The sequence below is a fragment of the Lynx rufus genome, unplaced genomic scaffold (assembly GCF_022079265.1).
Source record: "Lynx rufus isolate CCGP_SWC_20201006 ecotype Redwood Valley unplaced genomic scaffold, mLynRuf1.p SCAF_2, whole genome shotgun sequence".
Lineage (NCBI taxonomy): Eukaryota > Metazoa > Chordata > Mammalia > Carnivora > Felidae > Lynx > Lynx rufus.
Genome location: NW_025814834.1, coordinates 206480258 through 206503908, shown reverse-complemented (window position 1 = coordinate 206503908; position 23651 = coordinate 206480258). Strand labels below are relative to the sequence as shown.

The 23651-nt window shown below is 56.0% G+C and overlaps 1 protein-coding gene across 1 annotated transcript in view; it reads right to left on the bottom strand.

Annotated features, from left to right (window-relative positions):
* HSPG2 (heparan sulfate proteoglycan 2) overlaps window positions 1-22310 on the bottom strand; it is an 81397-nt gene extending 59087 nt beyond the window's left edge. Inside the window, exons 1-7 of the mRNA XM_047082383.1 lie at window positions 22254-22310; window positions 14759-14853; window positions 13785-13867; window positions 13428-13539; window positions 12822-12900; window positions 6035-6170; window positions 5371-5415 (exon numbers count right to left, since the gene is read on the bottom strand). Of these exons, the coding sequence (XP_046938339.1) occupies window positions 5371-5415; window positions 6035-6170; window positions 12822-12900; window positions 13428-13539; window positions 13785-13867; window positions 14759-14853; window positions 22254-22310 (607 nt within the window). The remainder of the gene's footprint in view (window positions 1-5370; window positions 5416-6034; window positions 6171-12821; window positions 12901-13427; window positions 13540-13784; window positions 13868-14758; window positions 14854-22253) is intronic.
* Between the last annotated feature and the right edge of the window lie 1341 nt (window positions 22311-23651).

Here is a 23651-nt window from a genome sequence, read left to right as displayed (position 1 = left end):
AAGGCTGGACAAGAAGAACTGGCTTCCAGAGGAGGCTGGCCTGGCACAGGGGTCACCCACAAGGGACCGAGACATGCCTCCCACTCCTCCCTGGCTGGTTCTAGTCATCCCTCAGGGCTCTCAGCTCAGCCATCACCTCCTCCAAGAAGAGCACTTGAACTGGCCTCCACCCTCCAACCCCGGCTGGGTTAGAGACCCCTGCTCAGGACCACCGCCCCCCTCCCCTGTGCTTCCTCCATCAGAACACCTTCCCTCCTGCATCGCGTCGATCCTGCCTGGTCACGCACGGACTGTAGACTATCATGTGAAAACCAGGGGTTCTGAGGTCAGCCACACCACAGGCACTGACCTCACCTCTCTGAGCTTCTGTTTCCTCCTCAGTCGAATGAGGATGCTAATTACACTTACCACCCCGGGTGGCTGTAGGGAATAAATGACATCGTGCTTACACGCACATCTCCCCATGCACAGTGTTGCGACACCTGGCACAGGGCGAGTGCCGGAGAATCAGAAGCTGTGGTCGCTTTCACTACCCCCTAGAATAAACCTGATGAGAGGGCAACCTGCATCTCATTCACCTCTGTATCCCCAGAGTTAGTGCTTGGCCCACAGTGGGTGCCTAATACACGAGGGATGAATATCAGATTGATGTGAGCATATACACACAACTGTTCTTAAGAACCCACTATATACAAGACATTTTATTCACATTAAATCTCATAATGTTCATGAGTTCATATGAACATGAGTTCAATTCATATCATATGCCTATGGTACACATAGACTAGTGTGCTACACGTACACAAAGAAACTGTTTCTTGAGCACCTATTATGTACAAGATTTTTAAAAAAATATTTATTTTGAGAAAGAGAGAGAGAAAGAGTGTGAGCAGGGGAGGGGCAGGGAGAGAGGGAGACAGAGAATCCCAAGCAGGCTCCATGCTCTCAGCGCAGAGCCTGACACGGGGCTCGATCCTACAAACCACGAGATCATGACCTGAGCCAAAATCAAGAGTCAGGTGCTTAAAAAAAAAAAAAAAAAAAAAAAAAGAGTCAGATGCTTAACCGACTGAGCCACCCAGGCACCCTGTACAAGATTGTTAACGTATTAAATTTTAGAACATTCATGAACTTAGGTATTAATTATAAATGCCAAGTTAATGAGTTACAAAATAAGTTTAAATATGTATAAGTGTTTAGAACAGAGTCTGGCACATAGCAGGTGCCTATTAAATGACAGACAATAAACACATATCAGATTGGTGTGAGCATACACATACAACTGTTTCTTAAGCACCTGCCGTATAAAGATGTTTTATATGTATTAAATATCACATTCGTGAGTTCATACGGAAGTTGTACAAGTTAATACAAGCTGCAAATAAGTCACACACATACACACACACACGCGTGCGCGCGCACACACGTGCACACACAGTTTCCTGAGCATTATATACAAGATTTTTTTTAAAAAATGTTTTCAATGTTTATTTTTGAGAGAGACACACCATGAGCAGGGGAGAGATAGAGCGGGAGACAGAATCTGAAGTTGGGCTCCAGGCTCCGGACTGTCAGCACAGAGCCCAACATGGAGCTTGAACCCACGAACCGTGAGATCATGACCTGAACCGAAGTCGGACGCTTAACCGACTGAGCCAAGATTTGAACCCTGTACGAGATTTTTAATGCATTAAATCTTAATAACGTTCATGAACTTAGGTGTTAATTATAAGTGCCAAGATAATGAGTTACAAATGAGTTAAATATGTAAGTGCTTTAGAACAGAGCTTGGCACATAGTAGGTGTGTAATAAAACATGAGCCATTACTATATGAGAGACAGTGTGGCTTAGTGGTTAAAAGCTTAGCTTCTGGAGTAAAATTGCCATTCACAGCCCTGTGACCTCGTGCAAGACTACAAGGCCTGTCCTCCTCCCACTTCACTCTCTTGGGTGCACATGGGTACATGACCCCCACCCCCCAGCAAGAATGTTCTCCCTCTGTGGCTTGGGCTAAGCAAGCCCTGCGGGGTCGGGGTGGGGTGTTGAGCAAGGGGCAGGAGTGGGCTCCTACACCGAGAGAGGGTGCTTGTGAAGGCAGCGCTGCCCTGTGCTGGGCTGGGCTCCTGGGTGCTGGGTGGGTGGGGCTCTGTGGGCCCCAGCGTGGAGGCCGAGGGCTCAGCCACAGAGGCCCCTTGTGAGCAGGCACAGAGGCCCATTGAGAGTCCCCCAGCCCAGCCCCTGGCCTCAGCCCCATGGCCCAGCGCGGGCGAGGAGGCCGGGCCTCTGCCCAGGAATGTGCCCGTTCCTGGGGGAGGGGGCCGGGATGCCACAAAGCCCCTTTCTCCTAGGCTCTGGGAAGGGCTCGGACCCTCCTGCCTGACCCCACCCCCGCCTTCTCCAAGACCAGGGGTGGGTCAGGGTGAGCACCCTCCCTCTTCCACCCTGAACTGCCTCCCTGTGGCCAGAGCCTGAGGGTTGGGGCAGAAGGTAAAGCCCACTCTGTTCTAGGAACAGCCCCCAGAACCGAAGGTACCGTAAGTGAGTGAAGCTGCCTGGGGATGGGTGTGCTCTGGGTGCCTGCCCCGGCCAGCGCTCTCCCTCCTGGCCCTCATTCTGACCTCATCCAGACAGCCCGCTTGGAGCCACAGGCTGGAGGGGCAGGGGGCCAGGAAGTGCCTGCACCCAGGTGGGGGTGAGGAACGCACACCTGACCACGCCAGCCCCGTGGCAGACTATCTCACCAACTCCCTGCTCAATGGAACTCGTCCGCCATACACCCGGCCCCTGAACCCCACGCCCGAGAGCCCTGGGTCCCTTGGGTGGGCCCAGAATCAGCCAGTCCTGAGGCGGGTACCCATCACCTCCAGCCTCTAGGGCCTTGCTCCCTGAGGGGTTGCTGTACCCGTCCCAGCTCAAGCAGTGCCTGGTGGGGCGGGGGGTGGAGAATGCCAGGGTCCCCGCCCATCGTGTTTAGGCCTGGAAGCCCAGATGGGGCCTGGCTGTGTCCTGGGCAGGGGCCGACCAGGTCCCCACTCCCAAAAAGAAAGTTGCCTCTGAGCCTCACGTATGACAAAGTGCAAGCTAAGGAGGAAGAGGAGAGGGAGAAAGGACAGCGCAGTGAGAGCCGGGAGAGGGAATGGGGGGGGGGCAGAGGGAGCCTCCCCCCAGGCTGTCTGGCCTCACTTACTGGGAGGAGATTCCTCACCAGCCACAGGAGGGTGGCCTGGCCGGGGCCTGCAGAGCAGAGCCACAGTGAGGGGGCCAGGAGGGACAGAGACTGCAAGGGAGGTGGAGGGAACCAAAGGGAGAGACAGAGACATGAAGAGACAGAAAGAGACAGAGGAAGAAAATGACAGAGAAGCAGAGAGAAAGCAGGGGAAGAATGAGAGCAAGGGTGAAACAGAGGCAGAAGGGAGAGAGGGAAAGAGAGAGAGAGAGAGATACAGAATGAGACAGGATGATGCACAGATGAGACAGATACAAAGAGGAGAGAGATAGCCCAAGGCAGGGGAGGAGGGGAGCAGGAGACAAGGAGACAGGCCAGACAAGAGTGGAAACAGAGAGACGGGTCAGAAGATGGAAAAAAACTGGGTGAGGGGAGGTGGGCAGGGGTCGCAGGGAGGAGTCAGAGCCAGGGGCCTGTCTTTTGGGTGGGGGTACTGGCACACAAAAGGGGGGTGATGGGGCAGGGCTGGGGCGAGCCTGCAGCAGCCACAGCCTTATGTGAGGGAAGTGGCGGGCGGGGGGGGGGGGGGTTACTATCTCAGAGGCTAGGATCCAGGGTGTGGGGCTGGTCCAGAGCCCAGGCAAGGGGCATGGCCAGGTGTGGCCCCATCTTGGTCAGGATGGCCCTTGCTTCCCAGCGCAGGGAAGGCACTACCCTTGGGCAAGGCCGAAGTGGGCACACAGAGAGGCCGGGAAACTCACTTGCTGTCTCCAGGGCTTCGACTCAGCCCAGCTGCCTGGACCTGCCCCAAGGGCAGCAGGCCAGCGCCAGGGCTGGGCCTGGAGGGTCTAAGGCCCTGTGTCTTCCCCGGAGAGGCCCCACTCGCAAGCACGGGCCCTTCCCAGCCGCTGCTCCCCCATCCCTACCCCTTCCTCTACCTCTGACCCCCCTGTCCTCACAGCTGCATCTCACAGGAGAGGCGGGCTGGCAAGAACCCCTCAGAGAGGGCAGAGCTGCCGCGGTGGACAGGGGAGGGGCCGTGGATGTTTCCAAATGGACAGTACGGACCGGACCAGGGCCTCAGCAGACAGGCCTGGCTTAGCAAGAGGCAGCTCCCAGCGATGCATCAGCACAGTCCATTCTAGGGTGTGGGATGTGTGCACAGGCCCCGCCCAGCTCCCAGGCATCCTGCAGCGCTGGAAAGACCTACATGTGGAAAAGCTTCAGGCAGGCTCTGAGTCCCGGGTGCTGGGAGGTCACAGTCAGGACCAGGACACCTAGGGGCCAACCCTCCTGTCTGCACGTTGGCAGGTAGGACACGACCCCCTCGCATTTGGATGCCCCTGATGCACCAGTCACACAGGGAGGCGACCCCCACCCCTGCAGAAGTACAGGCGCGTCACCGTAGGCGGCCCTGGATGCAGTGAGGCCACCCAGTGGTCCGCCTGAGCCGAGCTCCATCCTTGGCCCTGGCGGCAGAGTGCTCAGCGCTGGCTTCCAGAGAAGGCAGCAGGAACCATATGGAGCCTCGGGGACTTGTCACTGGGTAGTTCCTTCTCTACCCAGAATCCTGGGCTGGGAGGAGGCAGGGACTGAGTCCCAGTGCTGGCCTGGCCCCGGCTCCACTGTGCACCAAGTGCCAATGGAAGGAGCAGCTGTTGGAGGCCTGGTTCTTTCTCTCCACAAAGCCCAGCCCTCTTCTCCAACCCAGGAACCCTTGGCTTCCCAGAGGTGACCCAACCCGAAGGCAGGGTCCCTCCCAGGTCCAAGGTGAGGCTATACTTCCACCCTCTGCCAGCTCCGTCGGCCTGCCCACATGTCCTATGCCACAGAGCGCCTCTATCTGCCCACCCCTGCCTGGGGTACCCAGCTCAACACCCCCAAGAAGGGATCTAGGAAGGGACCCCACAGCTGAGCTGTGCTGGGAGACGGGAATTTTGCTATTCTGGGTACCTGTTACACGTGGGCGCTTCCTGCCTGCTGCACTCAGCCCTGTCCCTGTGGCACAGACGACCACAGAGCTTGGCTGTCCCCAACCTTGCAGGGACCTGCCAGCCAGTCCACACGACTGTTGCTCAGCAAGTATAAAACCACCTGCACGGCAGGCCCACGAAGCCATCGAGGCCCTCAGCCCCAGAGACGGGACCCCTGCGGCGGGGAAGACCTTGCCCAGGGGGCAGGATGGGGGCCCTCAGCAACTTACCCATCTGAAAGTCCCCGCTGCCTGGTTCCCCACTACCCAGGCCATCTGCAAGCAGAAGAGAGACTTATGTAGCAACAAGTTCTTGTTGAGTACCTACTGGGTGCCAAGCACCATTTGGGGCACCTGGTACGCCGCGTGGAAGGGCATGGAAGCACAGAGCCGTTGCGTCCTCCCCACTGCCCAGGGATGCCGGCTTGTGAAAGTCAGCGTGGAAGCCTCCATCAGAGAGGGTGTGGGTCAAGGCTGCACGGTGCGGGGCCTTGACGGTCTGTCCGTGCTGGGGTGGAAGGGGCCCCGTCACACTGGCCTTCGCAACGGGGCCAGGAGGAGGTGCGGTAAGGGGAGGCGGGAACTGTCCTCTACTGTGCCTCGTCTCCCTCCTCCCTGCGAGTCCCGATCATCCTGTGCTATGAGGACACAGCAGTGGCAGAGGAGCAGCCATGGGCCCTGTGAGCCAGCAGGGTCACACAGGTTCTAAGTGGAGGATCTTGGGGTCACTGGGACCAGGGCTTAGGATGCACACGGCTCTCAGCCCATCTCTTGAGGCACCCCCTTGGGCAAGCTTCCTGGGGCCTCTTTAAGGACCGGGGATGGGGGGCGGGGGGAGAACCCTGGCTCCACCCCTGACCTCCTCCACTCCGCACCACCAGAACCCTCTGCTCACCTCCAGAGGCATCGTCAGCCAGCAAGTCTTCGTCATCAGAGATGTCTGAGTAGCTCCTGCCGGCCCGGCCCACCGTGACTGTCTCTGCGTCCTCGGGCAGCGATAAGCCATCATACGCCCGCAGCCCATGAGTCACCTGTGGGAGATCACACAGCCGACCGTCACATTCTCCAGCCTCCACCATGCGAAGGATCCCTCCCCTCACTTCAAGGGGGACCCGGAGTCCTACCCCAAAGCCCTGTAGTGGTTAAGTCAGATGTGGTTTGGCTGTGAGAGTCAGGCTGGGGCTGAACCACTATTTTTGACTCAGTTTTGCCAAAGAAAGCTCCATTCGCCCCCGGAGGCCTCAGCGCCCAACCCTGCGCATTCACTGAGTCTGAATGAATCCTCAAACAAACAGATGATAAAGTTAAAATCACTTTGGTAACTGATGACTGACTCCTCTCTTCCTTTGGAGAAGGCAAGGGTCATCCGGAATACGCAGTAGTAGACAGGGGGACACGGACAGGTAAAGGGTGACCTGGAACGGCAAAGATGGGGGACAGAGGCAGGAGGAAGCACGGGTGGGGGACAGAGGCAGTAATCACAGGTGAGTCCACCGAAGCTGCCGTCTGTGATAGCCGCTCCCTCGCACGCCATCTCAACCACTTCTTTCTGCCTCAGCCTGGCTTCCAAAGCTCCAAGCCATGGGGAACACATTCCAGCCATGTTGGAGAGCTGGCTCTGGCATCTGTGGCCACATGGACAAGCTCATCTGTGCACACAGCCGAGGGGGCGGACCCAACAGCTGGGTTGAATGGGGGCAGGACAGGCGTGGTGTCAACTCTGTATGACCTCAGGCTGATGCTGAGCCCAGCACAAGTTCCACCTCGAGCTCCCATTCCACAGAGGGCCTGCTGAGACCCTGCACCTTGCAGGCCAGAATAGCAGGGCCCCGGTGGCCACAACACCTGCCTTTCTCACGGCGGGCTATGCGCAGTGAATGCCTCCTTCCTCTTAGACAAGATGGAAATGTTGCCAAAGGAGTTTTATCAGCTAACGCAGAGAAAAAACAAACCCGGAGGAGACCAAGGAAACCCCAGAGCCCCTAAGCACAAGTGTGCATGGATTTGCTGTGGCCCCGTAATGCACGTCCAGCCCCAGATGGCCTGGCCTGAGAGTCTCAGGCCCTGCCTGGCCTCAGCCCTCTCTGGAGAGCCCAGCCCAGCCAGAAGGAAATGGTCTCGCTTTTGAAAACAAAACCTAGCCTTCACTGGCCAGACAAGGTGATGGCAGCAGGAGAGAGGCCCAAGGAGGAGAAGAAAGACAAAGAGACGGTCAGTCTCTCTCCCTCCCTACACCCCCCAACTTCACCCAGCCCGTGTCCTGGAGCTCTTGGCCTTTTCTCACGCTAGTCCCTCTGCTGGAATGCCCTTCCTTGCTTTGTTTATCTGGCTAAGTCATCCTCCAAAATTCGGGTAAACATCACCTCCTCCAACTGATCAATGAGAAAAAGGAACAAATAACTGATATTCACAGCAACACGGATGAAACTCAGTCACAGTACAGTGAGCGAAAGAGGCCAGACACAAAAGACTACATACCGTGTGACCTCATTTATAGGAAACTCTGGGGGGGGGCGGAATTCTAATCTACTGTTACAGAAATGTCACTAGTTGCCCGGGACCGAGGATAGGGTAGGCTGACTGGGAAGGGCCACAAGGGAAACTTTTGGAGTGACTGTTCCCTGGGTATATACATCTTATCGTTATTGAATGGTACACTTAAAATGGGTACATTTTACTGTATATAACTTATACCTCAATAAAGATGCCTAAAAAGAAAATCTCAATAAAATTAAAATTAAAAAAACAAAGAAAATCTCCTCTGGGAGACTTTTTCCTCACTCTTGCCCTTTACGGTCACCTCTGTCCCCACCCAGGCTGGGTTCTGGGTGCTTCTGGGCTCACACTGTAATCATCTGTGTCTCCATTGGAATGGAGGCAGGGACTGTGATGAATTCATCTCTACCTTCTCAGCACCCCATGTTCAATAACTACCTGAAGTAATAAATGAATGAATGAATGAGCGAATGGTCAAAAATGTCATCACCTATTAATTCTAGCTGCTTCCTGAACTTGACTTGCTTTGGAGGTACCACCTGCCCCCACAGAGTCTATATGCAATCTCCCTTCCTAGGCTGGGAGCTTCCTCCTCTACTGGTTGCCATTTGGTCACCTTCACGTCTGCAGTGCTATGAAGCGTAGTGTAAGGTCTACGTTGCCCACACCTTACTCTCTGCTATGGCCCAATGCCCCTTCCCCTCCAACCCATGGGCAAACACCTCCTCCTGTTCCTCTTCCTTCCCTACCTTCTCTCTAGACAAATGCCCATCCCAGTCCTAGGTGGCCAGTAGACCTCTAGACCATGCCCACAGGGTCTGTTTCCAGGAATGAGCTTCACAATCTCCAGGAGCTGGTGAGAAATTCAGATTCCTGGGGCCCTTCTCAGCCAGGTGGGAGGGATGAACTGGCATGTGCTTAGAGAACTCTAGCACTCACTGGCTAAGAACCACAAGATCAGTCCGTGAAAAGGCTTCCCCCTCCTTCCCTGGCTATGGGTAGAAGGTAATGTTCCCACCAGGTGGGAGATGGGTCCAGAGCAGGCCCTGACTGACTTCAGGGGAGTGTGAGGCTAAGGCTGGTATAGGGGCACAGACACTGGGCAGAAGAGGTTAGAGGGGGCAGGCTTGGATCCTCCCCACCTGGGGAGGGCTATCTCTCTCTCTGTGTCATTCCCACACCCTCCCCATCCCCATGCAAGCCAGGCCATGGGAGGGGGAGCATGCACAGGGCACAGAGATTCCCAGTATCCCCTAGACACTGCTGTCTGGAAAGGAAAACTCTGGTGGTGAGCAAGGTCCAAAGCTTCTCCCAGGCCAGGGCGGGGGTGGTGGGGGGGAGGTGACTTGAGACCGGACAGGAAATAGCAAAGTGAGACTCAACTTGGAAAAAATGCCAGGAACACACATCTGCAGTGAGAGGGGTGAGAGAATCCAGAGCATGTCGGGGCCCGGAGAGAAGCCCTCCCACCCCAGGGACTCCAGGGAATGGGCCCTTCCACATGCCAGCCTGCCCTTGCTTTCAGCCCCCTCCCCAGGGCCCGAGGCTCTGGGGTCAGATCAGGGCCTGTAGCAAGGGCTGAGCCAACAAGAGCAGAGACTTCATTTGTGCAAAGCTGAAGATCAAAAGGTTCTAGCAGCTGTATTTCACATCTGGGAGGGGAGATGGAACCAGACCGGAATGAGGCTCCCGGAAAGAGCCCAAAGGAGCCTGAGACTTGACCGTAGAAGAGAACTTGGATTCAGATCTGGGAAGTCTGGGCTCTACTTGAGAATAGAAAGACCTAACATTTATTGAGCACCTACTACATACCAGGCACTTCTTTGAGGATTTTTATAAATGTTAACCCAGGTTACAGGTGTTCAATAGGCCACTGCAGGGATGGGAAAATGGGGCAGTCGGATCATCTGCTTGAAAATCTAGCAGGTGGCCGAGCTGGGACTTGACCTCTGGTGGTTTGGTTCCAATGTCTAAGCTTTTGCCACTGAGCCAGAACTGACCGAGGTCACTGAGAGTCATTCCCACAAAACCTTTCAACCACAGTGCTATTTTACAGTTTACAGAGCATTTCCTCAAACTTGGGGTCATTAGACCCTGACAATGACTGCCTGAGGTGGCTGAGCAGGTATGAATGGCCCCCCTTCACAGAGGAGGTAACAGCACCCCCCTCTCCCCCCAAGTAACTTGCCCAAGATCACAGGGGACCTCTGGGTTCTGCACCTGCTGACCAGGAAAAGAGGCAGGGCTGAGGCTGGGCCTCCAGGCTGGCCTTGAGGCGTAAGCAGGGGGCAGGGCCAGGACACCCAGGGCTGGCCGGTTCCCATCCCCAACCCAACCAGCTCCCAAGATGGCCCACAGGACACCTGAGCTGCCAGCGGCCTGAGCCCATGCAGTATATGCCTAACACCTCAAGGAGAGCCATCGGTGGCTCCAAGGTCAAAAGCAGAAATAAAACTCAGGTTTCCTGCCCTCCAGCCCATCTCCGGCTATAAGAAAGCTTGGCTTCCTCCCAGAGGAACCCAGTATTCAGGCAGGCATTGGAGCCGGATGGCGGGACTGGAAAGGAGGGGTCCAGAAGGCCGACCTGGGCCAGAGAGGAAGGAGTCAAGCAGACAGGAGGATTTTCCAGACACAACAGGTTCCTGGTGGGGGAAGTGGAGGCAGCTGACTCATACAGGCCAAGGCCAGAGGACTGTTCTAGTGTGCTGGGAACAATTGCTAGGGCAGGGGTGTGGGCATAATGGCCCCCCAACGGGTGGCAGGAGGTGGGGGAACCCAGACAGGCGGGGAACTTTTGCGAGACAGCCCCCTGAGGCTGGGTTGCGTCCAGGCCTTCCTGGTAGGCATGAGCATGCACATGAGGCTCCAGGTTCAAGTCCCGCAGAGATCCTCTGGGACAAGGGACAGAGGCCAGAACCCTCCTTTCCCGGCCTGGGTGTGGATGCCGAGGGATCCAAGGCTAGCTGAGAAGAACCCAGGCTGGAGGTGAAAGGTCGAGCCATTAGAGAGGGGTAGAGAAGGCAGAGAAAGTCTGGGGTGCAGGGGAAGGTGCAGAAACAGATACAGGATATAGGGTTTGGGGGTTTCAAAGGATTGGAGTTTTCAGTGAGGATTGTGTAGATAAGAGTTTCTGGTGCTGCTAAAATGAAAGCTGGAGGAGGACGACGGCACGGCGAAGGGATGACAATAGGAGCTGGAAGACTCCATCGGCGGCTGTCTCCGCACCAGGCCCTCTCCTCAACGCTGTGGGGACCCCCTCCAATAACCCTTGCAGCCACCATGGGAGGGCCGGCGCTACAGGGCCGCTATCCCTCATCTGCAGCAGGGGAAACGCAAAGAGCTCTGAAAACTAAGAGTGTTTCCTCTTCTTTGTTTTTTAAAATAAGGTTACAACAAGCTCATTTGGTGCCAAGTCTTGACCTGAACTGACAGGAAGCGGTCAGTATCCTATTTACTTCACCTAGGGTGAGCAGGAGTGTTTTGCCGCAGCAAATGTTAGTGTGTTTCATTACGGGGTGTTGCTCCAGACTCCTCTGAGTTGTGCTCTCACACGTTCGATGGCACCTTTCTCGAATCTGAAAACTTCTGAATGCCGATGCACATTTCACTCCCGGGTTTTATTTCCATTTTGCAGATGAGAAAACTGAGGCTCACCGAGGGTCACCGGTGTAAATGAAATTAAAAGCACATGACGCGCTCCGCTTGAAGGCTTGTATACAGTAAGTGCTCAGTGAGCGTCAGTTAGAGTTAGTCCCATGCTTGGGGCACAGAGTAGAGGTGAGGGGTGGGTATGGGCAAGAGGTGATGCATGGGAAGGGGGGGGGGCATGGGCTCAGGCCCAGGGTCAGCCTCCGGGTCTGGGAAGAAGGACAGGGCCCGGCCCTGCTGCCTCAGCTCTGGGCTTGCTGGAGGGGTGGCGCCCAGGCTCGAGGTGACGGCAGAGCTTGGTGCCGAGGCTCGAGTTATCTGCCTCCTCCGAGGCTGACTCGGGGCCCACAGGGGGACTCGGGGCTGCTCCAGAGCCATTATTCCCGCGACGTGGGCAGCCAGCCCATCACCCCCTCCCCGTGACCCAGGCTGGGCCGAGCCCACCACAACCCACGCAGCTGGGCAGGAAGGTCTGAGCACCGCAGTCCCCAGGGGGGCTGCAGCTGCCCAGGGCAAGGCTCCAGGCATCTGGGCCGGAGTGAGCTCACTCCATCAAAATCCAGAGCCTGCGTGGGGGCGGGGGACGAACGAGCCCCTGCCTGCCCACCTGCCTCCTGCCGGCACAGACTGCCTCAGGGCCCCCTCCCCCACCCATGGCCCCGGAATCTCCCGGGAAGGACACGCTCCTACTCTGTTATGATACAGGCTCCCACGTAACCCCATAACACGTGCTCCCAGCTCTGCTACACCCTAGGCCCCAGACACAGGGTCAAGGTGCCCTGCCCCACCCCCAGGCTGCCCAGTGCCCTGTCCATGGGCAGCAGACGGCAACAGGGAAGGAATCTGTCGGGGCAGCACTTTGTTGTGCAAACTGCCAGGGGCGGGTGAGCCCGACACAAAGGCCAAAAGGCCTTTAATCCCCTGGCAGGCTAAGAGGGGCGCCGGGCCGGAAAGGAGGTGGCCACAGCCTCCTCTGGCATGCCTACACTGCCCGTGCCACTCGGGAGGCCTGCCAGCTTCCCACACTCAGGCTCCCAAGGTGCAGGACCTTCTCCAGCCCGAGTTGGCCAGATGCCCCAGATAAGGAGAACGGTCAAGATAAGGTTTTTACAAGGCTTATCTCATGCAAGACCACAGCTCCAGAAGGCAGATACTGGTGCTTCCCCACACCCCCCCCCCCCCCCCCCCCCGCCAGTCTACAGATAAGGACGTTCAGAGACGTGAAGTCACCTACCCGAGGTCACACAGCTAAGGCAGTGGAGATCCAGTTTGACGGCAGGACTCCCTCTTGTGTACTCTGCCACCTTAGAGGCGTAGCAGCCTGCAGGCCCCTGCTTCTGACCCCAAGGCTTGTGACCTGGAAAGTCTGCATTCCAGCCAGGGCCGCCGCGTTCAACAGAGAACAGCGGAGCGAGAACCTGACGTCTGGGGTCCCTCGTCCCAACTCTGCCCCAAAACTCACCATGTGGCCGTGGACAAGCCCCTTGACACCCTTCCCTTCTAGCAAACTGCAGCGAATCCCCACTACATGCGCTCACCTTCCACACACCAGCCATCTCTGCTGTGAACAAAAGTACCAGGAGGGCAGTGATTTTCCTGTTTTTATCGTTGCTGCATCTTCAAAACAGAAAACACAGACTAGGTGCTCAATTAATATCTGCTGACACAGACCGACTGAATGACCGAACGAATGAATGAACAAGTGAACTTGCCCAACAACCCTGAGGTGGGAATTAGGCCATCTGACACAAGAAGAAAGTGAAGTTCAGAAAGAGAAAGTAGAGACTTGCTCAAGATCACACAGCAAGAAAGTGCCAGAATGATCTCTGAACCTCAGTTCCCCATCAATAAAATTGAGGCCACTAATACCTCATCCCAGGGGAAAATGGGACCGAATCACATGATCACTGACATGGTTACTGATCCCTCCAGGCCTCAGTTTCCTCAATGATAATGTAGGCACAAAAACATCCTGCTTTGTTTGACCCTTTCCCGGGGCTGTTGGGAGAGGCAAGGGGAGTGGGGGCTGACTTGTTCTGGGAGGCGTGGCCCTTTCGCGGGTGGGCCTGACATGGTCTCTGCCTATACAGGTAGCTGGGTTGCGCCTGAACGGGTCTTTTACCAGCATAGCCACCTAAGAGCACCTTATGGGTCTCAGAGATGTGGCCAGTGGGGCAGAAGGTGGACTCTGCTCAGAGATTCCTGATTTCAGGCCACTTTGGCCACCTTCTAGCTGGGTAGCCTCAGCTTCCTCACCTGTAAAAAGGGGATAATCAATCTGACCTGCCACAAAAGGTTCAATTCAAGCCGCTTTGACCTTTACTTACTGAGCACCTACTATGCGCTGGGTCCTGAGGATAAAACCGGGAAGTAGACACAGAGCTCTGTCTTCCTAGGGGAGACAGACTATTAAACCGAGTGATGAGAGCACAGTGCATGGAGAACTCTGCAGAGGAAGGACAGGGGGCTGGGAGGGCCCAGGGGAGGGTCCCCTCACTAACCGAGCTTGGCGAAGGCTTCCCGGCGGAAAGGACAATTCAGCTGGGTCTGAAAGACGGTCTTGGGTGGAGAAGGGGCAAAGTGCCTGCACCGGGCAGAAGGGAGGGCACGTGGTTAGGCCCAGAGGTGGGATTGTGCACAGCCCCGAGTGGGCTTCTCCACCAAAAGAGCAGTCTCTCTTGGCTGTGCTGGTCACAGAGCCCCAGTTTGCCCAGCTCCCCCAGAGTCCCTGCCCCACAGACACCCCAAGAATGGGCCTCCCCTGGCGTTCAATGAGCTGTCCGCCAGCTCAGAGGGAAGAAGCAGGAAGTCACTGGGAAATGCCTCTGCCCCACCCACGTGCCAGGTGACGCCAAGGCGGCGGGGGTGGCCAAGTGGGCATGGCTTCCGGGCTGGGCCGCCCGGCAAGAAGGTCCCCAGGGCTTGAATATTATCTGCCAAACACTGTTCATGCCAACAGCACCGGCGGTGTTCACGTGCCTGCCTCCTGCCCGCAGCCCGGCGTGGTTCTCAGATTCTGTGGCGCCCAGGTGGCCCTGCTACCATGGAGCGCTGGAGCATCTGCGGGCTTTCATGGCCCCCACCAACCCGGCTGGGCCTGCCCATGCCCTCTGGGGTCGCTGCCTCTAGATTTCAGGAATGAAGCCCCTAGCACAGTGCCAGGCTTACGGGGGTGTGGGGGAACGTTCTACAAATTTTTGTTGAGGTGAGACATCACTTACAACGATGACCACCGCCTGAACCTACTGGGTTAGGCCTTTCCACTACTCTTGACTCACCAAAGGATGCGAAGAAAAGCCCTTATTATGGGTAACCAGTCCTATGTGACCTACATACCTACACACACACACACACACACACACACACACACACACACACACACACGCAATTCTCTATCCTCCTCTCCTACCGTGCTCTCCCCACTCCCTGCCACATTTATCTCGATAGTTCTCAAATACACCTAGCTCTCGCCTACCTCGGGACCTTTGTACTTGCTGCATCCTCTGCCTGGGACACCGCCCCCAGATGTGCCCACTCCTCCTCTTCCTCTCGTTTCTGCTCAAGTGTCACCTTTACAGAGACCCACCCTGAGCACATCCCAGGTCCAGAATCTCTTAGTTGGCTCTCTGTCACCTCTCTTACCCTGCTTCATAGCATCTCACCATCTACACTCTACCTTATGTTTACGTGCTCATCTGTTTATCATCTGTCGCTCCCACTGGAGAATCAGCTCCGCAAAGATAGGGACTTTGTCCATTGCACTCACTGCTGTACCCCCAGTACCTACAAATTATGTGGCAGCAGCTCGATAACACTTTTTAAGTTAATGAATGGAAGGAGTTTACAAATGAAGAGATCAAGTCTCAGAAAGACGGCTTGCCCAGAGTCACAGAGCTGGAAGAGCTGAGACTGGGAGCCAGACCCTTGGTTTCCAACCAGGAACTCCGTACTACCTGAGCCCTCCTCCTGCCATTTCTGATGCCTGGGGCTTTCCGGCCAGGGAGCCCTGTCTCTGAGGGGACAAGAAGCTGCCCTTGGTCACTTGCTCCCTGCGCGGACCGGCATCTCAGGGAGTGGGTGGGGGTCTCAGCAGCGAGCAGGGCCGCAGCTCCGGCTCCAGGGTCTTGCTTAAGGCGGCCAGGCCACCAGGCCGCGGTCACTCTGCTCCTGCTTGCTCCCGTGGGCATCGGCAACAGGAAAAAACAGGCTGGGATGACAGTCCAACAGCTGCGGCCAAGGAGGCCAGCTCCCCCCCTGCCCCCAGGGCTTTCCTCATCTGCTTCCTGGAAGGGGAGGAAGGGGCAGGCAGGGCCGAATCCAGGACCAAAGGGGAGGTAACAGAGCTGGAAATAAAAGGAAGGGCCCCTTCCTCTTGAAGTGCCCCTCTCCCCTTTCCTCATGAGTAATATCCTGGGCACAGCAGCTCTGGACAGGGTGGGTGTCCTGCAAACAAACACATCTGGGAAAGGCTGGTGGCACAAAGCTGAGCTGGTTCCCTAAGTCCTAGACGTCTTGAACAGCATGATCGGGGAAGGGAGCAACTATTTAGTATTTCCCAAACTTGCTTAACTGGGAACCCTTTCTTCACGCAGACCTCATAAGATTAGAGCTTCACAGAGCACATACCGGGAACACCCACAACAAACCTACCCCTTTCCCTCGGCTGGCCGCCAGCTAGCTCTCCCTTGGCGGGGCTTTGGAGGTAAGATATGGCCCAGCAGCACCACTGGGGTTCTGAAGAGGGAGCTCTTGATGACAGAAAGCCCCAAGGCCCCATGCAATGAAGGCGTTGTGGAGGAAAGGCAGGCGGGGTGACACGAGGGGCACGTTCTCTCCCCGGGGGGAAACGCCGCCAGAGTCTGAGAAAACCCAGAAGGAAGCTGCCCCTTTCTTTCCTCCCTGGTCACCAGCCTGTCCTCTCAGGAGAGGAGTCCCGTCAGAGGGGACAGAGAGGGTGGCCCAGCGCCTGGTCGCTCCTGGTCCCCTAGGGCCATGCAGAAGGTCAGAGGGTCCCAGCGCCCACGAGATGGAGGGAGCTGAGTGTTCCAAGGGGGAGGTCGAGCTGTTGATGCTGTTCCAGGAGGCGGGCAGGCCAAGGGACTGAGAAAGGTTTCTAGCTCCCCCACTGTCTTGGGGAAGCCCCTTCCCCTCTCTAGCCTCAGGCTCCCTCAAATGATGAAACAGGCCTGGATCACTGGTTTCCAGTCTGTCCTCAGCAGCCTCGGGGGCCACTTGGGAGAGTGGGTGAGAGAGTGGGGGGGGGGATGAATAGAAGTTGGGCCCCCTCCCCCAGATACTTGCTTCACTGAAAACAAATCCACCTTTTCCCATTGTATGACCTACATCATACATCTGGTGCAGCCCCAGGTTAGCTGAGAGGCCATGAGCAGCTCGCTTTACCCCTCTGTGCCTTTCTGTTCCGTATCTGTAAAATGGGCATGGTAGTTCACATTAATAGTATCTACCTCACAGGATTGTCGTAAGGATTAAATAAAAGTGTAAAATGCTACAAACAGCACTAGCCCGTGGTGAATGGTCTGTGTTTGCTGTCCGTTATCAAAATAGTGCAGGATTTAACCCAACTACTATTTTTTTTGATTGACATAAGGGTTTCACGGCTGAACAGTAAGTTTGAAAGCTCTCAACTTAGAAGATCCCAAAGGTTCCTTCTGGCTTTGACATTTTAGGACACTGAAATCCTGCAACCTGAAGATTCTAGAATTCTAGGCCATGACTTCCACCGGCAAAGAGGGAGGGGCTGGCAGAGGTCATCACAAAGTGAGGACCAAGCCTCAAGACTGCAGGGGACTGCCCAGCACAGGGTCACCACCACCACCACCACCATCATCATCATCATCTATTTATACTTCCCCTGCCACCTTCTCCCAGAAAAACTCAAGGCAGTTTACAACGGTGCACACGTAGGGGCGCCTGGGTGGCTCAGTGGGTTGAGCATCTAACTTTGGCTCAGGTGATGATCTCGCGGTTTGTGAGTTCGAGCCCCACATCCGGCTCTCTGCTGTCAATGCAGAGCCCACTCTGGACCCTCTGATCCTGTCTCTCTCTCTGCCCCTCCCCTACTCGTTCTCTCCCTCTCTGTTTCTCAAAAATAAACATTAAAAAAGAAAGATGCACGCATAACAGCGAGAGAAAACTAACTGAACGTACATAAGAAAAGCTCACAAAAGCAGACGGACAGCCTGGAGTGAGGTGAGTAGATAGAAATACATGCCGAATTCTGGAGGTCCGGGAAAGCAACAATTCGTTTGGCTCTGAGCTTTCCAGTGGCCAATGGGAGGAAGGAAACCTGACCAGTCCCTGGATTCTGGGACCCAATGAGGTCAAAACAAACTCGTTGCTTAGAGGAAGCACAACTATTCCTGATACTGAGAGCAGAGAATGTCCCAAGGGCAAGGCTTGTCTGGCGCCCTTCTTTGCCCTTGCTAGTGGGACTGGCCTCCCCTAGGAGTCCACTGACCATGACCCCTTGAGGCTGAAGTCATGGGCAGAGGCTAAAGTCATCAAAGATCCAGGGGGCTGGAATGGCCATCCAGAGGGTGCCCCCAGCATCCCTGGCACGGACAGGATTACCCATCCCTCCACAAACCTGAACACAGCCGGTGCCCAAAATAGCCAGAGCTCGGTGCCAGGAGGCCTCGGGGAGGGGACATGGCTAGGCCTGCCCACGGTGCAGGGCCCAGCAGGCCAATGCACACACATCCCTGGCACACAAAGGAGCACCTTCAACTCAGGCACACAGCCCTCCCTGGGAGTCCCCCACCCACAGAGCTCCCCGCTTCAGCCAGCACGTCGCTCACGAAGAACCAGGCAGGGCTCCGCCCTTCTGCCACGGGTAGGCTTTCTTGCAGGAGCCAAATGGAAAAGTCTTCGCAGAAAACCACCCATTCCATATAGGGAAGACCTCCTCCCGCTCCAGCATCGACCTCCCTCAGCATCCTCCCAGGTCCCCCAGCTGCAGGCCAAGACAATGGGGGCTATTCTGGGCTGCATGGGGTATTTAAAGCTCTGGCTGGGCCTCCTCCCTGGGGAACAAGAGGCCTTGACCTGGGCAAGACCTTCCTGAAATTGTTGCTGCCCAGACTGTGGTAGCTGCTTCCCAACCTCTCCTGCCAGGTCTTGAGGCCTGGAGTGTCACCTCCTCTAGGAAGCCCTCAGGGCCTAAAACCCTCAGAAGAGCTGGGTCCTGGGCTCTGCTCCGTCACTGGAGTTTTCTCATCTGAAAACGTGGATAGTACAGCAGTGTGTGTAAAAGTGCTTGGCGGCTTCTGTGGTTAAGATGAAGTTGTATCTTGGGGCGCCTGGGTGGCTCAGTCGGTTAAGTGTCCGACTTCAGCTCAGGTCATGATCTCATGGTTTGTGGGTTCGATCCCCTCATTGGGCTCTGCGCTGTCAGCTCAGAGCCTGGACCCTGTTTGGGATTCTGTGTCTCCCTCTCTCTCTGCCCCTCCCCTACTCGTGCTCTGTCTCTCAAAAATGAACAAATGTTTAAAAAAAAAAAAAAGGATGAAGTTGTGTCTCTCCAGTCACCATGTGGGGTAGAATATAAGCAGGGATGGGAATTTTGTCTGCTTTGTCACTGCTCTTTTTCTAGCACCTGGCACACGGTAGGTACCAAATAAATATTCACTGATTGATACATATATTTGTGGAACGTGGCTATAACCCCCATAGAGCCATCCACTGTTCTGGGTGCACAGGTGGCTAATACGAATACTCTTTGACGGTAACATCGCCAGATCTCATTTTGGGTACTTAGAACACTCCAGGCCTTATGTTAAGTACTTAACACTGATTCTCTCATTTAATTTGCTCAACAATCCCAAGAGGTGGGCACTATTCTCCTTTTATAGGCAAGAAAATGAGAGTTCTCCTCCAAGTGGTTGAGGAGCTTGTCGGGGGGGGGGGTGAGTAGAGGGGGCACTTGGCTGGCTCAGTTTGTAGAGTGTGTGACTTGTGATCTCGGGGTTGTGAGTTTGAGCCCCATGCTGGGTGTAAAGATTACTTAAATGAAAAAAAAATTTTAAAAAAAGGTTTGCCTGGAGTCCTAAAACTACTAAGTGCCACGGTGGCAGTCGGACTCAGGAACCTCAAAGTCTTTGTCGTCCTGCACAGCACACTCTGAAGAAAGGCAGTGGGATGGACACTGAACCAGGAGCCAGGAATCTGAATGCAGCCACTCAGTAGCTGTGCGATTTCAAGCAAGTCACTTGACCTCTCTGGATCTGTTTTCTCGTCCATACAGATGGGGGCATTAGTTGCTATTCCTTCGTGGTGTTGTGGGATCAAAGGAACTTGGGAATGTGACTGCGCTCTCCATATTAGCCCCAACCTCTCCCCAGGGGCAGCGGCCATGAAGGACGGTGGGAAGATGTCCTTGGGGAGGAGGGGGGTGCCTGCTGCTGGCTCTGGAACAGAGCTCAGCAGCTGCTGACAACAGCTGGTAAGAATTCTGGGTCTGGTCCAAGCACGGCGAGAAGGGGCGAGCTGAGAAGTCACCTCTGGCCCTCCTCTGTCACCCTTTCCTGCTGACAGCTGCTGGGGCCTCAGGGCCAAGGGCCCCACAGCAGGAGGTGGGTGGGAGCAGGCTGGCTGGGGTCATCTCAGTCCTTGTGCTGCCAACTGCTCAAATCCCAGGGTTCCCTGGCCTCACTGCTGCAGCCCTTTACCCAGTTTCTGGGGAACTCTAGGGGGAGGGGGTGGGGCTGGAGCAAAGGTCTGTGGGCCCAAGACGCCTTGCCTGGAGCCTGGGAGCCCCGGAGACCCCGGGAGGGTGGTGGATGGGCAGGGTCGAGAGGGCAGGGGTCTTGGGAGAGGCCTTGCGGTGTTCCTGGCAGATGGCCGGGGTTGCAAGCCCTTCACGGAGCCTCCTTGGAGCCTGTGAACCTGGCCTTGCCCGGACCCACCCCAGGCCCCTCTCGGCCCCACAGTCCTCCTCCGAGTTCAGTGCCAAACCAGTCCGTTCCAGCCCACGCGGCTCTTGCTCCTCTGAACTCTTGCACGCCTATAATTACGACTAGCCATATTTTCCGAGGCGAATGTGGAGAAACGGTTTAACAAAGGATCCCTGGGCCGCTTCCAGGTGTCAGAGGCAGCCTGGGAGATGTAGTCTGGACGAAGAGGTATTAAGTCTGGGGCACGTTCACAGTTTTTCAGGAAGACAACTATTCTATTTTATTAATAAATCAAAGCCATCCTAGGAAATATGTGTTGGTCACATGCCAGTCCACATCACTTGGGAGTTGACTGGACACCCTAGCCTGGCAACTTCCTAGCTGTGTAGCCCTGGATAAATCACTTGACCCCTCTGAGCCTCTTTTTTCCTTTTTCTTTCCTTTGTTTTAAAAATGTTTATTTATTTTTGAGAGACAGAGCGTGAGTGGGGGAGGGGCAGGGAGCGAGGGAGACACAGAATCCGAAGCAGGCTCCCGGCCCCGAGCTGTCAGCACAGAGCCTGAAGCGGGGCTCGAACCCACGAACCGCGAGATCGTGACCTGAGATGAAGTCAGACGCTTAACCGACTGAGCTACGTAGGCGCTGCCCCGTCCCTCCCCCCCCCCCCACCAATGTTTATTTTTGAGAGAGAGAGAGAGACACAGAGCGTGATCGGGGGAAGGGCAATGAGCCCCTGTGTCCTAATCTGTAAAACAGGAATAAAAATGGCCACCTCCCAAGGCTGCTATGGAGATTCAACAAGACAACCTGTCACTTCTTCACTTTCTTCCCCTCCCACCTCCACCCACCCAAGAGTTCACGTGCCAAGAGAGCGAGCTCTCCAGAAGGCCCCCCCTTCCCCGGGGAGAATAATAGAATAATTCCTGCTATGCGCCCCCCCCCCCCCCCCCCCCCGCAGGCGAGATAAGACAAAGCTGCCTGAGAGGTCTCCAACAGATCCCTGGGTCCTGGGCTATCAGGGAAGCCCTCACTTATCAGAAGGGGAAGTCAACAACAACAAAAAAAGCCCAGAGAGGGAAAGGAAGACATCAAGGAAGATTCATCAGTGTTGAAGAGCCAGAGTTCAAATCCCATTCTGTGACACTGCCCACTGGGTGACTTTCCCACTTGCAGCTTCATTTTAGTGACCCTTCCCTGCCCCCGAGTGTTGTTGTAAGGACCAGCTAGATCATGTACATAAAAGATGTAAAGGATGAGATGGATCGTGTGTGCAGAGTAGCACCAGGGACTCAGAGAGGTCACGGCCGCTCCACAAAGAGAAGTCCTAGCAAGCACACGGTGGAGGCAGACGCAGGACCCAGGTCTCTGGCTCCTAACACAGGCTCCTTCTCCTGCCATCATGTCACCTCCTTCCCCTCCTTCCCCATGGCTGGGGTACAGGGTGTGGGACTACACAGATGAGGACTCTGGGAGGGTGGCATTAGGCTGGGTCTTTGTCAGGGACTGATCAGGGCCTGAGACCCCAGTCTCCACCTCTGGGACTTAAGGCTGGTCCCTCCAGCAGGTCCTAAGCTCCAGGCAGACCAAGGCTGAGGATGGGGCAGGAAGGGCTGGCAAGCCAGGGGTGCGTGTCCTTGGCAGGGAGAACTCAATCTCCCAGGGGCTCGGGTTACCGGAAATGGTAAATCTCCCACTGCCTGCCACCTCCGACCAGGAATGTCTGCTGCCTGAGGGAACATCCTGTCCACTTGCCCCCAGACAGCCAAGGGACAGCCCAGGACCTGGGCCTACCCTGTGATCCCCACCCTACTCCTGGGGTCTCGGGTTGACCTGTGGGGCTCCCCAGCCAAAGCGTACCTGTCATTCTGAGGCAGTGGGGATGGTTGTAATTGACCGATCATAGAAGAGACGGTTGGAAGGGACACCCCCAGAAGATTGAAAGCCACCCATTCACTCTTGTCAAATGTAGATTCTGAACCCCAAATTTGGGTGAACGTTCTGCTCTCATTGGCCCAAACACAGGAGGTAGCACGTGGGAGCCTTGGGACAGGACTAACCTGGTTGGGAGCCAGCAGGGTGGCTTTGGGGAACTCACTGCACCTCTGGCCGCTCATCTCTGACCAGTGACAAAGCTGTGATGGGGACCCTGTGAAATTCACGGAGCTGACAGTGAGTTGCTTAGCACAGGGCTGGGCACAGAGCCAGGACCCAATAAACGGTGGTCATCAGAAGTACTGGGAAGAAAAGGGGAAATAACCAGTAATTGTTAACGTGCGCAGGTATGCAGGTAACATGTAGGTTTTCTGCACTCACGGACCCGACATGAGCCTTGGAGTCAGCTGGACCACAAACTAATACTTGCCAAACGGTGAGAGCATTATGGAGAAAACAGGGCAGGGTGAGGGGGACAGGGACTGTTTTGGGGAGGGGAGCTGCCATTTTACACAGGTCGATTAGGGAAGGGGGCAGAGATGGGAAGGAAGCTGGGGCATGCAGGGAGGAACAGCACCCTGGGCACAGGGAATAGCAGCTGTAAAGGCCCCAAGGCAGGAATATCCTTAGAATGTTCCGAAAACAGCTAGGAGGCCAGTTACCTAACCTCACAACTAACTGCCCTGAGAGTGAGGTATAATTATCCCCATTCACCAGCAAAGGCTCACGAGGCTCAGAGAGGCTTGCCCAAGGTCACGGAAAAAGTGGCAGGGCCAGTATTCCAACCCTCCTTCTCAGCAAGATGTCCAGGGGCGACTGTCCCCAGAGCTCCCTCCTTCTCAGCAAGATGTCCAGGGGCGACTGTCCCCAGAGCTCCCACGGGGAGGGGCAGGATGGGGAAAAGTACCCAAGTGTCCGAGGTGGAGTTCTGACTCCTTCCGACTGGCTGCGTGATCTCAGGTGTCACATCTCCTTGCGGGGCCTCAGTGGCCTCAGCACTCATGGACCTGAAATGCCTGTTTGTCCACCTCCCAGTTAATGAGGGAGGGGGCCAAAGGGAGGAGGAGGGGAGAACATGATGCTCAGAGGTGACCCTGAGCTTCTCTGGCATCTCAGACCCAATGCTCCTCCCCAGACAGGTATGCATGCAGCCCCTACCAACTTGGACCGCTCAGGGTGACCACCTGCCTGGCCCCCAAGAGCGTGCACCCTGCCTATGCCTGCCCGGGGCCTGGTCCCCACTCAGCACCTGGGGCCCAACCACAGCCGGGAACCCGTCCTGCACTCCAGCCCCAGGTGTCAGACATGCCCCTCACCCTCAGCTCCTGGTGTCCTGACCAGGCAGAGGCCCGTGATCAGCCTTTGTAACCAGGGGTGCCAAAGTAGGCCAGCCGGCGAGGGCACCGGGCCAGACCCTGAGGCCCGGCCAAGTGCAAACAACATGCTTGGCGCCCAGATACGGGAGCGTTAGAGCGGGCAGGCTGCCCACTGCCCCCGTCACAACAAGCCATCACCTCCGTCCT